Source organism: Epinephelus fuscoguttatus, linkage group LG4, assembly GCF_011397635.1.
Source record: "Epinephelus fuscoguttatus linkage group LG4, E.fuscoguttatus.final_Chr_v1".
NCBI lineage: Eukaryota > Metazoa > Chordata > Actinopteri > Perciformes > Serranidae > Epinephelus > Epinephelus fuscoguttatus.
Window position 1 is genome coordinate 13,425,283 of NC_064755.1, and position 15,594 is coordinate 13,440,876.

The 15,594-nt window shown below is 41.8% G+C and overlaps 1 protein-coding gene across 1 annotated transcript in view; it reads right to left on the reverse strand.

Annotated features, from left to right (window-relative positions):
- elmo3 (engulfment and cell motility 3) overlaps positions 1 to 15,594 on the reverse strand; it is a 29,546-nt gene that overhangs the window by 2,545 nt on the left and 11,407 nt on the right. The window contains exons 5-16 of the mRNA XM_049573094.1: positions 12,077 to 12,127; positions 11,582 to 11,751; positions 10,963 to 11,062; positions 10,689 to 10,840; positions 9,044 to 9,122; positions 8,190 to 8,240; positions 7,918 to 8,040; positions 5,749 to 5,871; positions 5,534 to 5,638; positions 5,108 to 5,216; positions 4,837 to 4,973; positions 303 to 466 (exon numbers count right to left, since the gene is read on the reverse strand). Coding sequence (XP_049429051.1) covers positions 303 to 466; positions 4,837 to 4,973; positions 5,108 to 5,216; positions 5,534 to 5,638; positions 5,749 to 5,871; positions 7,918 to 8,040; positions 8,190 to 8,240; positions 9,044 to 9,122; positions 10,689 to 10,840; positions 10,963 to 11,062; positions 11,582 to 11,751; positions 12,077 to 12,127 — 1,364 coding nt within the window. The remainder of the gene's footprint in view (positions 1 to 302; positions 467 to 4,836; positions 4,974 to 5,107; positions 5,217 to 5,533; positions 5,639 to 5,748; positions 5,872 to 7,917; positions 8,041 to 8,189; positions 8,241 to 9,043; positions 9,123 to 10,688; positions 10,841 to 10,962; positions 11,063 to 11,581; positions 11,752 to 12,076; positions 12,128 to 15,594) is intronic.

Below are 15,594 nucleotides of genomic sequence, written 5' to 3' on the forward strand. Positions count from 1 at the left end.
GTAGCATGATAAAGAACAGTACGGCTGCTGACCTGTCAGCTGCTTCCATAGGGGTGGAAACTATCTAGAGTCATCAATAAAGTAGCTGATTGGGTTGTGCTATTGAGCCTGTGTTGCTTTACTTTTTCTACATTTTATAAAACAACTTAAATGACAGAAATCTGAACCTGTTTAGTGTCATTTGATCTGGGACCATGGAGCCAAAATAGCTGCTGTGAGAAAATAAAACATCCACATGAATAACCAAACTCTGAACCTTCATCAAAGGGAGGTATCTAGTCTGTTAACATCCTTCTACTCACAGTACAGGTGGAGCAAGAGTCTCCTCTTGGTGCAGCCGTTCTGTCTGCCGCAGTTTAAGAATCTCGCTGTAGTTGAGGGCATTGACTTTGTTCTTGAAGAGCTCAAGGGAGGTCGGCTTACTGGACAGCGTCCTGGTGATCTGCTCCCTCACCACCTGCATCACCTAGGGACAGAGACCCATAGACAGAGAGAGGTTACACACTGTACAGTGCCTTTGACCTTTAGAAGTCTGGTGTGTGCAGAAAGTGTGCAGACAGCAACCAGCTGAATCTTCTCCTGTGAGCGATAAAGCTAATAGCCCTGTCTAGAGTCAGTGTTTGGTTTGTCTGTAATGCGCTACTGTAGAACAATGTGGCTGCATCTAAGAGATTTGCCCCATATGTAGATATAAACAGCTCATTCTAAGATAATAAAAATGAAACAGTTATTATTTACAGGTGATTATACAATAATGAAAACATAGGCATGAACATTATTTTCAATTTTGGTAAATATATGCCCCTAAATCCTTCACACTGAGCCTTCAAAACCCACATGAGGAAGTTTTTTCTGATTTCTGAACTAGCCCAGAACACAGCTCATGGACTGGTAAGTGCAGCTTGGCGGCTGCTCAATCAACCTCATGTCCTCTCCTCCACTCTTTCATTCACTACTCCTTCTAAGCCACACCCCTTGGATTCATTCATGTATTATCCCGCCTTTCTCTATTATCAGTTTAAAGTTAAAGATTCCCTCCTGGTGCACAGTGTCCAATCACATGACCCACCCAGGAGCCAGCCATTGATCAGTGCGCTATTTATTAACCCAATTATCTGCAACATCCACCCAACACCCTCGTAACAACCATGCTCAATTAGTACAATCAATGATGGACAAACTGGGTAGTTATTTTACTGAACGAATACAGGGTCCATTCTTATATATCTGTTCTGCCTGTCTGTTTTTAACATGCTGTATTTGATCATTTTTATGCAACCTTGTAATGGTGTACAATTTTGACCAGGTCTCCCTTGAAAAATAAGTTGGAATCTCAAGGGACTTCCTGGTTTAATTAAGGTTTAATAAAATAAATTTTAAAAATCGTGCTTGAAAAATTGAACACATTTAATTTAAAAACAAATAACAACTAGAGCACTCGGAGAGCGCAGACCTCCGCCAAGCAGCTCGGATTTCCCGCCATTTTATTATTTTATCCACTTCGCTTCAACCGATCACCACCAAAATTTTATCATCTGTTCCTTGTCCCATTATCAACCTTTTCCTGAATTTCATCAAAATCCGTTCAGAACTTTTCGAGTTATTTTGCAGACAAACAGACCAACGCCGGCGAAAACATAACCTCCTTGGCGGAGGTAATAACAAGTCCCTGCAGACAGAGCCGCTGTAGCACTGACTCAGCGTTTGGCAGACCCATGTGATTGTGTGTGTTCTGCATGACTTGTTAAACTGACGCTCACACAGAGGGACACTGGGTGACCCCGGGTGCCCTGATAGATCTTAGGGCAGTTGGTCAAACAGTGCATATGTGTATAATCTATAGTTCCTTTCAGTATACGTGCCTCAGTTGGAAAATCTATATAAAAATCTATAGTGCCTACGAGACCAAGCTAACTCCAGCACTATTTGATCCAGCTCTCGCTTCTCTGACACACACTCTGCTGACCTAGATCATTCCTGTTCACACCCAATTTGACTGATTGTGAACAATCAGTGACTAAAGTGTAATTTGACCCATTCAGTGCAGCTCTGTCCAGACATTTCTCTCCATCACAGTGATGTGCTATTATACAAATAACTGTTTGCTACAACAAAGTATCTGATAACACGTAATTCACTCACATTAAATTAAAGGAAAAGCAGAGAGCTTAATCTCATTACAATCTGATAGCGCTTGTTACCATCCTACAAAGGTTTTTAATGTGAGCGAACTGCTTAGGACCACAGAGAATGGCCGAGCCTATCCGTCTGGCAGCAGTGGAAGTACAGATGGTGGAATCCAGACTGTCATTTTATATTGTGTGAACATGCAGGGACACAAAACAAGCGACTCAAGTTTCACCCTGCACAGCCCCCCGAGCCAAAATAACCACACTGGCCAGCCACTTTCACATGACACATGCCTCAGACAGCCACTTCACACTGTTGTGTCATCTTAACTCACAGCTATTAATTATTTCTGTTGTCAAGTCTCACCTTTTTAACAGCTGAGCCTTGGAACTTGGATGAAAATTGACTTTGTGTCTACACCTGGAACACTTGATATCGACTGCCCGATTAAATAATCAATAAAGAACAAACCACACACTTCTTAACGCACATTCCAACCAAGAAATAACACTAAAAACAGCCTTACCTCCATCTTTTTTTCCTTCAGAGCAGACTATTTTGATAAATATTTCAATCCCAACTTTGAATTCCACCTGTCGCCAACAATCAGAGCAAAGTGACGGGTATGACAAGTGGTGAAAGAGGGAGAGAGAGACACAGATCACCTACATGACAGGAGAGGTGCAGGCCTGTGAGTGTTTTGTAAACAGACACCCTGATACTCTCATACACTACACACCCCTCCTGTCCAGCCCCTCTGTCATTTAGCTGAACCGGCCAATAGGAGCAATGACTGGCAGCTGTGTCTGTTCCCTAAAACCCCGCAGCATGTGCATACTAAATGAGTGTGTGTGTGTGTGTGTGTGTGTGTATGTGTGTGTGTAGGATGACCGTTATGACAGGGGGTGTATAGAGCTACAGGAATACGTTCACATGATTGGATGGAGATTGTGTGTGTGTATGTGTGTGTGTGTGTGTGTGTGTGGCGCAGTATTACTCACACAAACACCAATACATCCAATGCATTCCTTAATTAATAAAACCCAGATTTATGACTTCACATCTACCACCACCACCTCTCTTTTTCTTTAGTTTCTCTTCCACTCTGCTCCCTGCAGTCCGGCCCTCTCATTCTCTCCCTCTCGTATTGTTTCCATAGGTTTTACGTTCCCTCTGTTGTTGTGTAATTACTGCTCATGCCCTGGGCGCTTTGTTTTCCTCGTTTCCTTCTCCCTCTGATTCTGCCGCCCCCCACGCTTCTCTTTGTCCACCTAATGCCCCTTTGTCCTTGCCCCAAAGCACCCTGGGTAGGGGGCCGTGGTCAAAAACAAAAGGCCGGCCTGCTGGCCCGGCTCACAGGACACTGGCCCGCTCCTGAAAGGTCAAAGGGTCACTGAGTTTTAGGACTATCATGAGAGCACTTTGTTGACGCCGGACGGATGTGTGTGATGTACAAATGCGGCTCGGGACAAAAGCTCTACCACTCTCCTTTTCAGGACAGCTAGATTTTCAATATTTCTCCCAGACAAGACCACGCTGCTGAAAGCTTGGCTCAGCCTATTACCATAGTACAAGTACTACATTATGGTTGTAAGGTCACTGTGTGTTCCAAATGCAGGGTCACTTCTGTCTGTGGGGGCAGGTTGGAGCAGTTAGCATAAGAATGAACCTAAACAAAGTCATAAAAGTACAAAGTTACTCAAATCCATCATAAAAAAACTCTCACTTAAGTTAAACTGTGTGTCTGGAGGAGCTTGCTCTTTTGTTAAATCTGAATTTACATTAAGACCTTCATAGTTGATTAACATAACTCACAGTGGACTTAAATTATCTTGTTAAATGCTTCAACGCCTGTAAAGATGCATGTAAGATGAGACAACTTTCACTCAGAGCTGCCGAGGCTCAGTTGTATACACGACTCATGATGCAGCTGTTCAAGATAATAACCAGCAAATTAAGGATTTAATAATAGAATGAAGTAATCACTGCTGACAAACATCACACATTTAAGAAGTGAAACAGTAGGTGGATACAAGGCAATGCCAACATTATTTCATCATTTATGGAAGTGTATATGTGGGTGGGCCTGTCCGACAGGCAGACACAAACTGGGTCCAATTACTCTTTGGAAAGCACAGCGTTGCTATGTCACGGGATTTGTTTGCAAGATTTGCAGTTTACAAGCCTGTTCTGGCAGTGGTAGGCCTGGATCTGAAATACCCTGTGTCATCTTTTTACACACACAGCAGTCAACATGCTATTGAGCCATGCTAAACCAGCTACTTAATAGTTATTGGTCAATGCAGTGACTGTAATCAGTAGACAATGTTACATAAAGTGTGTTTAGAAACAGAGACAAATTGAGTAATCTGCATTTTAACTCAGCACTCCTCCGGTTGGGCCTTAATTAGATTATCCTGAGTGGACATTAATACAGATATCAGAACACAGATGTGCTTCAACACTGTAAATATCAAAATACGTATACTAAATATGTGATAGAGCCAAAAAGCACACCTCTGGATCTTTTAATCTTTTTTTCATCACACCTCACACTGACATGGAATCCTCTCTGACATAGCTTAAACAGTTTTTTCAAAGTGAAAAGAAAGCTGGGTGAGTTTAAAGACAGCCTGCTGGGTCAAAATCCTCCTGCATGGCACAGTAGTTCTTGCTCAGTCTATGAAGACTGCTCTGCCTTTGTACCTTGTCAAAGTCCTCCTGTGTGGCTCTCATCTCCTTCCAGGTCTTGTTGAGCAGCTGAATGCAGACACAGAAAAGCTCCTCCATCAGCCGATCCTGACTGAAGAAGATGGGGTGGTAGTCAGATCCTGTCTCTGAGGCTGTCAACAGGGGAAGGGATGGAGAAGATGGAGAACAAAAGTTAAACAATACAAGACTATTAGTTGTAGAGCTGGTTTGACACAAGGTTACAGACAAAGTCACAGCAGCTATACTATAGGTTGGTTCAACTTACGGGGCTCTCCGATACGAAGGATTTCACACAGGATGAGTGTGAGCTGGATGCTGCTCCTGGCAAATGGACACTCGTGTTTGTCTTCCCTACTGCTGTTCTCCAGAACAAACTGGACAGACGCAATTTGTTTAGTAAAAACTAAAAAGTTTTAGTTTGTAGTGAAATGATGCCACTGTCATAGAGCTTACACAGACAACAAGAACACGACAATATGCAGAAACATCTCTACTTTCATGGAGTCTTTTTTTATTTCAAATACAGGACAGCTGAGTTTAATTATATACTACTCAAGAGCAATGACACAATGCTAGCTATGACAGTGTCAAAGTCTGAAAATGTTTTGAGAAATGTTTCCTTGAGCCGTATATAATTTTAAGTGGCGAGCTCTTCATATTGTCAAGTTAAAAGCAGATAAATTAAGCTCACCCTGCTGTAGGCATCAGGATAGCGCGTGGCAAAATAAAACATGGTGTCCAAAGCTAGAAGACCAGGAGGCGTTCGCACCAAATCCTGACCAGGGTTACTATTGTTCTGAAATGATCAAAGACAATATTAATCACAGTAATATGAAGAACAAAACTAATATAACTAAAGTAGGGATAATTATGATTACAGTAAACAGAAATATTATAGACACTTACAGAGAAGCCTAACTTCTTGAACTCTTTGGCGCACAGTGAGCGTCGTCTCTCGTGGCTCAGACTGTTCTCGCTTTCTGTCTCGAATGCTGCCTGCCGCAAACCGTGAAGGATGTCTCTCTGCTCCTGTAGGGGAGGACGCAGAAAAAGGTGGATGTTTACTACAGAGATGGATGTTGAGTGGACATCTTTGAGTGTAATATACAATATTTCAAACTGTTATTTAGTTGAACCTAACAGACAATCAGGATAATAACAAAACAAACAATGGTATTTTAGCACTTTAGTCAACGCCAAGCACATACAGTGGTGGAAAAAAGTTTTCGGACACCCTTAAAATTTTACACAATCTCAAATATTATCATGAAATATTTGTGGAAAAATCTTTTTTGGGTGTCAAAAGGTGTGGCTGCATTAGACAGATACAAACAAATACAAATTATATTTTTTTGTTTATTGTTTACAAGAAAAACTAACAAAACTAAATTCTTGACAGTTTCAATATGTCAGTTCTCAACATTGTCGGTATCAGAGTCAACAAATAACAGAGAATGTGTTCAAAACTGAACAAAAAATAAATAAACCATCACATCATCAAATTAATATTTAGTAGTCCTGCCACTGGCACGTAGTAGAGCTCTAATCCTGGCTGGCATGTTCCCCACGAGCCTTTCACACTGTTGAGGGGTAATCTTGTCCCATTCTTCTTGAATTACTGCTTTTCATTCTTCTAAATTCTTTGGTTTATGCTTTGAAACAGACCTTTTGATAATCCACCACAGATTTTCAATGGGGCTCATGTCCGGGGATTGAGCTGGCCACTCTAAGACCTGGATACTGTGCTCCTGCAGCCAAGTTCTACTGGCCTTGGATGTGTGGCAAGGGCATTATCTTGTTGAAACATCCAGTTTTTACCTTGACGGAACAGTGCACGCAGAAGGGAGCATGTGGGTTTCGAGAATGGTACAATACTTGGTAGAGTTCAATGTGCCATCACAGACAGTGAGATGACCAACACCAGCAGCACTCGTGCATCCCCAAACCATGATACTGCCTCCACCATGCTTGACAGTAGGTACTGTACATGCTGGAGATAATGCTTCGCCTGGCCTTCTGCGTACCCTCACATTAGTAGGAGGAAGATAAAGCTGGAAACTGGACTCATCTGACCACAAAATCTTCCAATTCCTGGCTGTCCAGTTCTTGTGTGCCTGGGCCCAACGACGCCAGGCTAACCTCTGTCTGTCATTGATCAGGGGCTTCTTGATAGCCTTGTAGGACCTTAAGCCATGATCTAAAAGTCGGCCACGTACAGTGCGGGTGGAACACTGGACACCAGTTTGGTTTGACCACTGCTGCTGAAGCTCCTGTGATGTCATTCGGCGGTTTTGCCTGCACATGCGGATCAGGATGCGGTCATTTCTTGCTGAAGAAATCCTTGGACGCCCAGATCTTGGTTTGTCTTCCAAGCTGTTGGTTCGTCTGTATTTCTGCAGAGTGTATCCAACTGCTGAAGGACTGCATCTGCACTTCCTGGCTATCTGGCAGCAGCTGTACCCTTCCTGGCTGAGAATCTTTATCTTCAGGCGTGTTTAGTGCGTTAGGTTCCTTGTTTTAGCCATTTTTGTGTCTGAAGAACTTTCAAATGTGCTGGCTTTATGTAGACATGAAGCTTGGCAACAAAAATTGTGTCTTTTAATAAAAAGAACGACCTTCATCACTGGTACCAAAATGACCCAATACTCAAAATTTCTTATGTATTTTTATGGAACCAATCAATTTTAAGTTTTTAATGGCTTTTTTAGGATTTATTTAGTATTTTGGCTGTGACTGTACTCAAAGAAACTGCACTTGAAGACCTAGAGTGATTCTTAATGCAATATTTCACAAATGCATGGGGTGTCCGAAAACTTTTTTCCACCACTGTATTCTTCATCTGCTGTATCTGCTTCTTTCCACTTATATATTCAAAACTGTTTTATAATTTATCAAGGTCGAACAGGACTGGTGATAAATCCTTAAGGGTGTGTGCGCATGGTTAAGGAATCAAAAAACTGAATTGAATTTGAATTAAATTAAATTAAAAAAAAGATGTGTGGGTGTGACAGCAACTTAGAAGAACATGCAGCAGGAGTTTTCACTCTGAGTTTGACTTGTGATCTCATCGTTCACCTGGTTGTAACAGTCCAGAGGTGTCCTCATGCGCGGCTCCAGGTGATTCAAGGTAACGGACTGTAGGACATAGAGGTAGTGCGCCATCTCATCCTGGACTGAACCAGAACTGTGGATGATGTTCTGCAACAAATACACAATTTTTCTTCAAAAGGCCAGAGTGTTGCTTTACTTACACTCCTCTACACAACAATGAGGTCTTCATTCATCATGTCATGACTGGGACACAGAAAACTATGTGAAATATAAATAAAAATAAAGAGATAATTTACTTTATAAATGTACTGACGGAGATTCTTCTTATTCAGGAATGCAAACATTTCCTGGAAAACAGAACACAAGGAACAAGAGAACAAAGTAAATAAATAAAATAAATAAAATGTTACTGGGCTGCAGTGGCATTTCTCAAACATCGGGTGGCGATATAGCGTCAGCATGTGGGACTTTGACCTCTGTGACGAAACCATCACTTGCTGGTAAGTTCATCTCTAGCCCTGCCTCGTTTTGTGCAGGACTAATTTGCTGATAAGAAGGGTGGGTTTGTTGACCTACAGTAAAAAGTGAGGAAGTGTGTGTGCGTGTGTGTGAGTAACAAAGAGAGTCAGAGAGAAAGGACACGGAGGGCTGAATGAACGAACTGTTTCCGTACAATGAGAGAGGAGCAGGAACAGAACAGAGGGAGAGAAAGCGTCGACTGTGTGCAGAGAAGCTGAGATGAGCAGACAGAATGAGTTAGATGGGTCATTGCCAGCTGTCTGTAAGAAGTGAGGCCCGCAGGATTCTGACTCGCATGTACAATAATGACCTGCTGGAGTAAATAACCACGCTTCACCCCAAGTCGCATGCATGCCACTCTCAGCCTGGGATACACAGGATTCCCATCAGTGCATTAATGCACCATCGTAAAGAGTTAAGATGACTGAAAATGAAAAACATCAGCTATGTTTCAGTATGCACAGCGCATACTGATTAACAGCTGTAGACCCCGCTGTCTGAAGTATCAGACATTCAGGAAGGCCCTGAAACTAAGCAAATACCAACTAGTCTGCATGCTTAGAAGTATGAATAGCTATGAGAAGAGGAAGTTGATAAAGTGTGTTAGAAAGTAAACGGACTGCAGCAGCACCTGTCTGTCTGAGGCCCCGGCTGTTTGTAGCAGTGCCATAAGTAGGGCCATGGCTTTGGTCTGTATCTGCTGGTTTGTCCTGAAAGAGGTCAGAGAGGAGAAAAGCAAAAGTGAGACAAACATAATTTAATTATTACACAGCAGAATAAAAAGGTGTGTTTAGGAAGGAAAACAGGCTGAAATTAAAGAATGTTTTAAAGGTTTTGATTGTCAAATCAACACTAACTAACTGTGAAATCTTGATTTGAGACAAGGTGGGGACAGTGGTATTGTCAGCATTAGTTTTTTACATATTTAAAAACTTCCTGTTACAGATACAATGCTGCCACTTATCACCGCCCCACCCTACTGCCTCACTGATGTGTCACTGTCAGAGTTTTTCTCTTTCACTTCGCTGAACAGTACATTCTGAACATGTTGTATGTGATTTATTTTTCATCTGTCCTTTGTTTCCTCCACAATCTGTTACTGACAGAAACTCTGAAATTGGTTTAATCGAGCTCAGGGGTCATCAACTACATTTGTTCAAGGGCCAGAATTTTTCTTAGCAGGCATAGTGAGTGCTGGACTTTCAGAAAGAAAAAATATGAGTCTATTTAGACCTAACAAGCCTGACATTGTTTAATATAATAAAAATAATTCATAAAAATAATTCAATAATAAAAATAAATAAAACCAGATGTTTAATAAGAGTTTGTCCCCATTGTTGCATTAACATATTTGCCTGGGTCCAGACCTTTGAATGTGTCCACTCCACCTAACTCACTGGGACTGAGGGCTGTGGCGCATGTGCATTTTTGACAGAGAGAGAAAGAGGGGAAGAGAAGTTGGAAAGTCAATTATTGCACGCAATGTTTCTGGAAGTTAAGCTATTAATAACTTACTCTGAACGCTGACTGTGTCACTTTTGACTCACCACTTGCACTCCCTAATAAGCTGACAGATGGAATTATAACATCTTTAGTACCTGCAGGTAGAATGCACATAAATGGAGCTTTTGGTAAATCAGTCCTGATACAACTTTTTCCATCTTATTTTTTTTGGAGGTTGCTCCAATATAGGAGGGAAAAAATACCAAATAATAACAGATTTTTTTCCTCCTCACATTTTCTGAATTGAGTAATATTCTGCAGGCTGGATGGGAGGATTTGACGGGCTGTGACTGGCGGCCGCCAGTGACGATCACTGATCTAGAAGAACAGCACCCTCTGTGTTCGATAAAGCAACACAGAAGATATTCTCTTATTGTAAACTGCAATGGGTACGTTAACAGATGCTGCCAGCTGTGATGCTGTGAAATCACTGTCAAATACTCTTTTTTGGACTTAATGAGATAGAAAAAATTCTAGCAATTTTTTAGTTAAGCTTTGAAATCACGCCAAAAATCACATATGCCATCACAGAATCCTGTGGTTGGTTGATTTGCTTTTACACCACAAACTGCTTGTCTGCTTGACAGTGGACTGAGACCCAACTTTTCAGGTGGTCTCGGTTTGGTTGTTTGGTCCTCACCTTGGTTTGACTGACAGTTTTCATACCAGCTCAAATGAACTACACCAACCGGGCAAACGGACCTGAGTTCATTTTAAATGAAGCAAGCAGGTTGGATGTGAAATAAGCCAGTCCATATCAATCGGCAACTTACACCTGGAGGTGAGTGATGAGCCTCTCCATGGTGACCTCCTGTTTGACCTGCAGGAAGAGGCTGTGGCTGCTCAGCACCATGTTCTCCAGGATGTCCAGGGACACCTGCTGTATTGATGCGTCAGTTGGCTTGGCATTGACGAAGCTGGCGATCTGAAAGGAGAGAAAGGAGGAGGGGAAGGAGAGAAGAAAGAATAGTTAGAAAGAGTACAGCTACTGACAGTGAAAAACAAATCTGCGACAAAACAAGAGATAGAGAGCAGCAGATACAGCACCTTCTTGATGAAGACAGACGAGAGGTTCTCCCATGAAACTATCCCATGATCCATCAGTTCCATGAAGGCTGTCAGTGTGTGGGTCATGATCATGTTACTCCTGAGTGATGCAGACACACATACAAAGAAATATTATGCACTCACACACGCATTCCATTCAGATGGCCTGTTTGTGTGGAATCCTTTCAGTAAATCAGTTACTGGTTTTAAGTGTAAATATTTATAATAATTCCCTTTAAAACATTTCCATCATGTGATCGAGCTCACTGTGCTGCCCCTACGTACCACGGTAAAGTTTGTCAGTGTTATCTATGATCATGGAAACTGCTCAAAATAAACAAATAGGCTAAAGCTGAAAAAGAGAGTCTGGAAGGTCAAACTGCCTGCTGCTGAATACAGTCTACTATTTATATTCAGGAGGTACACTCTTTTTTTCTATACAGGTTTAGCTCAGCAGGATATGCTGCTACACAAGCAGGACCCACTTCATGCCTCAGCACCACTGATATCTATCTGAGGAACAGCGTCCCATCCTAGCCATGGTAAATATGTAAGCACAGACACACACACACACACACACACACACACACACACACACACACACACACTGAGTACTAACTCATTAGAGTCCTCTACTATCTTGACCAATAAGAGGTGTCCGTCTCGGCTGATGAACTCCTGAGCAAAGGTCACGTCTGTGGAAACACTCGCCAGCTCCTTCAGCGCAGCGCAGCGCACGCCTGCGTCCAAACTCTGGATGCCCTTGTACAAGTCCTCTGCACAGCAGCCCTGCATTCATTAGCATCAACAAAACACAAATATTCACACACACACACACACACACAATACTCAACAATTTTGTCCTTTAATAGTTGATCTTATATCATGTCGCTGCTCTTCTTTGAAATTCAGCTTCTTGTGATGGCAGTGATGGATCAGTGCTGACTTTCTCTATTGTCTGTACATGCAGCTGATTCTGTAAACTGGTTGCATGCTGAATATAAATGAGAGAGTGACGAGCCAGTGACAGAGTGAGAGACAGAGAGCTGGAGGAATGTGAGAAGAGGGAGGTGAAAGAATAGCGTGGCTGAGAGCCTGGTTGATGCAGACTCACCGGTGCCTTGGTCAGACGCAGAATGCAGCCATTCTTAATGTCCAGACGATTCTATAACACACAAACAAACACACACACACACACACACACACACACACACAGTATGCAGAGGAAATTAAAGTATTTTAAAATGTTTGAAACTAAAACAAACTGACATATACACTAACAAAGAGACCACAAGGTAAAGAAGGTCAGACACACATGGATTTACATATAAGAATTTTTCACACAGTAACTCAAACACAAGCTCACACTTGGACAAATATAGTCGCCTATAAACTGCAGAAAAAGCTATATAGGACTAATTAGTACTGACACTCTACTTACGGTTGCTAAAAGAGAGAGAAGTGTTTAGGATAAAACAGTTTTGTGTGTGAGCTGCAGAAAAATAACAAGCTCTGCACCTCCTTTCCAACAACAGCCTTCTTGGAAGAGAAGCTGCCCTGGACTCCCAGACTCAACCTGCTGATCCAGTATTTCTTCTAATAACATTTATCCACCAGCCTCATTTCTAGGTTGTATCTTATACAGACACAATACAGATTTCTACATAGGAAAAAGACAGATTTAATCTACAACAGATGCATTTCATTTAGGGTTTCTATCTTATAGCTGAAGCCATTTTTCACACTTGTGTGCAGACTGTGTGGATGTAAATACTGTATTGTATTGTATTGTATTGTATTGTATTGTATGTGTTCATTGCAAACATAGGTGCAAAAGTGTATGAGTATATAAATATGTGTTAAGTATTTGTTTGTGAACAGTGGATGCATTCAAAACTGATTTGACATAATTCACATCTGGGTTGTTGAGCTTGGACATCTGGTCACCAAAATTCCAACAGTCAGTGTCTTTGCTGCCGTGGCTTATGCTGACATTTGCAGTTTTTGTCCACTTCACTCACTTAAGACATATTTCTGTGATCAAATTGTCGTTGGAAGCAGAAAATAATCACATTTCTATCAAGCAGCACCCTCCAGAGCTCGAAATTGAATGACAATGAACAACTGCAGTTCCTCAAACGGCCACTTGAGGTTGGCTCCAAGAGCGAGTCAAACCTCACTGACCTCATGTTACAATCCACCTTATTTTCAAACACGGAAGTAAATAGTGATCAACTTCCGTTTTTTTGTGCGTGACTTCCGGTCAGCCGCTTTCCCTCATGCTTTCCCTTACCGGAGCTAACGGTGCAAGCTATGTTTTTTTCAATTTTTAGTTGTTTATGTTAGTCAATCAGTTAGTTAGTTAGTCTGTGTATTTTGTATAGTTAACTGTGTCCACGTTTCCGTTATAACGGAAATTTATTCCCTCTAAACGCGAATAAATCACACGTCAATCATAAACTATGAACCAAAAAAGCACAATCTATCCCGAGTGAGACAAACTGCTTGATCCCCGTCTCCAGTGTACCAGCAGAGAACCTGCAGAACCGAATCAGCAAAAAAACACACCGGGCTACACAGCCTCTACCTGAGCAGCTGAAGCTGCGGCTCGCACCCTTGACACACAGACAGTGCTTCTGCATGCCAGCCAAACGTGTGCGCAACTGTGAAAAATAAATATGTGAGGTGTACACTGCTTCTCTATCTTTTTTTCCCTTTTCTTTCTTTCTTTCTTTCTTTCTGTCAGCGACATACACTCCTAACACAGGACGGGTTGATTATTAAGCCATAGTGATGCGCGGATCGGCTCTGATAGCACCTGAATCTGCATGTACGCATCAACCATCCAGCCGTTACAACATGATTGAGCTAGCAAAGCAGTTTTGTGTTGCTATGTGTGGTATTTATTCAGTTTTGGGAAATCACGATGTCTAGAAAGCATCAGTGGCTGCAGCTGGCAGGGGCAGCTAACGTTTACACCAGCAGCAAAGCTAACATCAGGATCGCCATCTATTAAAAGCCTCCCGTTGTCGGATACGACATGAAACTACTCCAATTAGCTCAATCATGTTGTAACTAAGACATCCGCTGAAGAAATTTTTTTCACGGGCCACTTTGTGAGTTTAGTGAGTTATTACAGACACGGCTAACAGCTAACGGTTAGCCCAGATAATCTACGATAACCATGTTATTAATTACACAGAGAAAATACTAATGTTTGTTCAGTCATTGTGTTTATAGACTTTACAAACATCAGATTAGTCTAAACGGTGATATAGTGCCGTGAAAAATGTGATATATACATATATATAGCTAAACTCAGCAAGGCAAACAAGGCGAATCCCATTTACACAGTGGTAAGAGTGCTGGACCGGAAGTGTCGCACAAAAAAACGGAAGCTGGCTGCGTTCTGTTTTGCCTCCGTGTTTCCGTGAAAAATAAGGTGGATAAGGCCCCCAGGAAGTGCGGCGGGCATTGAAGCCAATTTTCATAGTGGCCAAATAGTGGAATTACAACTGCCAGGTCTGTCACGTGATGCCCTGCGGCCAAAAAGACTTTTTCCCATTGACTTACACTGCCAAAGAGACGTCTGTAAATCAGTAGATACATTATTTTGGGCATCACAACCCCTGCGAAATGACTCATGTCACTACTGAGATTTAATCCATTCCGTCCGATAAAATTTGGAGTCTAGAAGAGCCACAACAGTAAATTATTTGTGCTAAACCAGAAAGATAGACAGCTCAGCCTGTGTAGGTCTCTAGTACGCCTGTTCTATGGGCCACAAAGTGCGGAACCCGTGCCTGATCATCCAGGTAATTTTATACTAGTCAGGTGAACCATTTGGGCTTCATGCACAACTGAGTAACTTTTATAGATATGAATGGGGCCCCACCCGACAATGCTGTATCCAGGTCTCTTTATACATCCATGATCGACTTCACAGCAGAAATATAAGTTACATGTTTATAGCCTGGTACAAAAAAGGTTTTGGTCTCTATGGCTAATTTCAACATTTATGACAACTGTGTGGGAAGTGATTCTTTATTTAACTTACCCGTTTTCATGTTACTAAGGATAAGTATCACAGGGTATAGTTGCAACCACTGATGAAAGTCCATTGTAACATTTTGGTCACCTGAAAGAAGTCTTGTTCAGTGTTTGGTTAAAAGTAAAAAGAAAAGAATATCTAAGGAGTCGGATGTTCTGTTATTCCTGGAAGTACATTTTGTTTTTATGGTTTTTAAGCCTGTTTTCCACTAGCATAAGTTTGCATTAGCATTAACACAGTTAACATGGATTGTAAATGCGCCTTGCTAACCCAGCTAGCAGCCAGCATTAGGGTTAGCTCCCCCCTTTCAACAAAATATGGTCACTTCTAGCTCCAAAAACCCAAGATGCCAAACTCAAGGCTTCAAAATGGGAGTCTGCAAACCAACAGGTGACATCACAGTGGCTACATCCATTATTTTAAAGAGTCTATGGTTTCTATATTGTATGCAATCAATCCGAGTATTCCCCTGACTCATTGAGAAGCTGCTCTTTGACTGAAACATCTGCCTTTAACTGCAAACTCACCAACTTCAAAGTCTTGAAGTCAACCTGCCTGTACCAATTGAAGGAGTGCTAAAA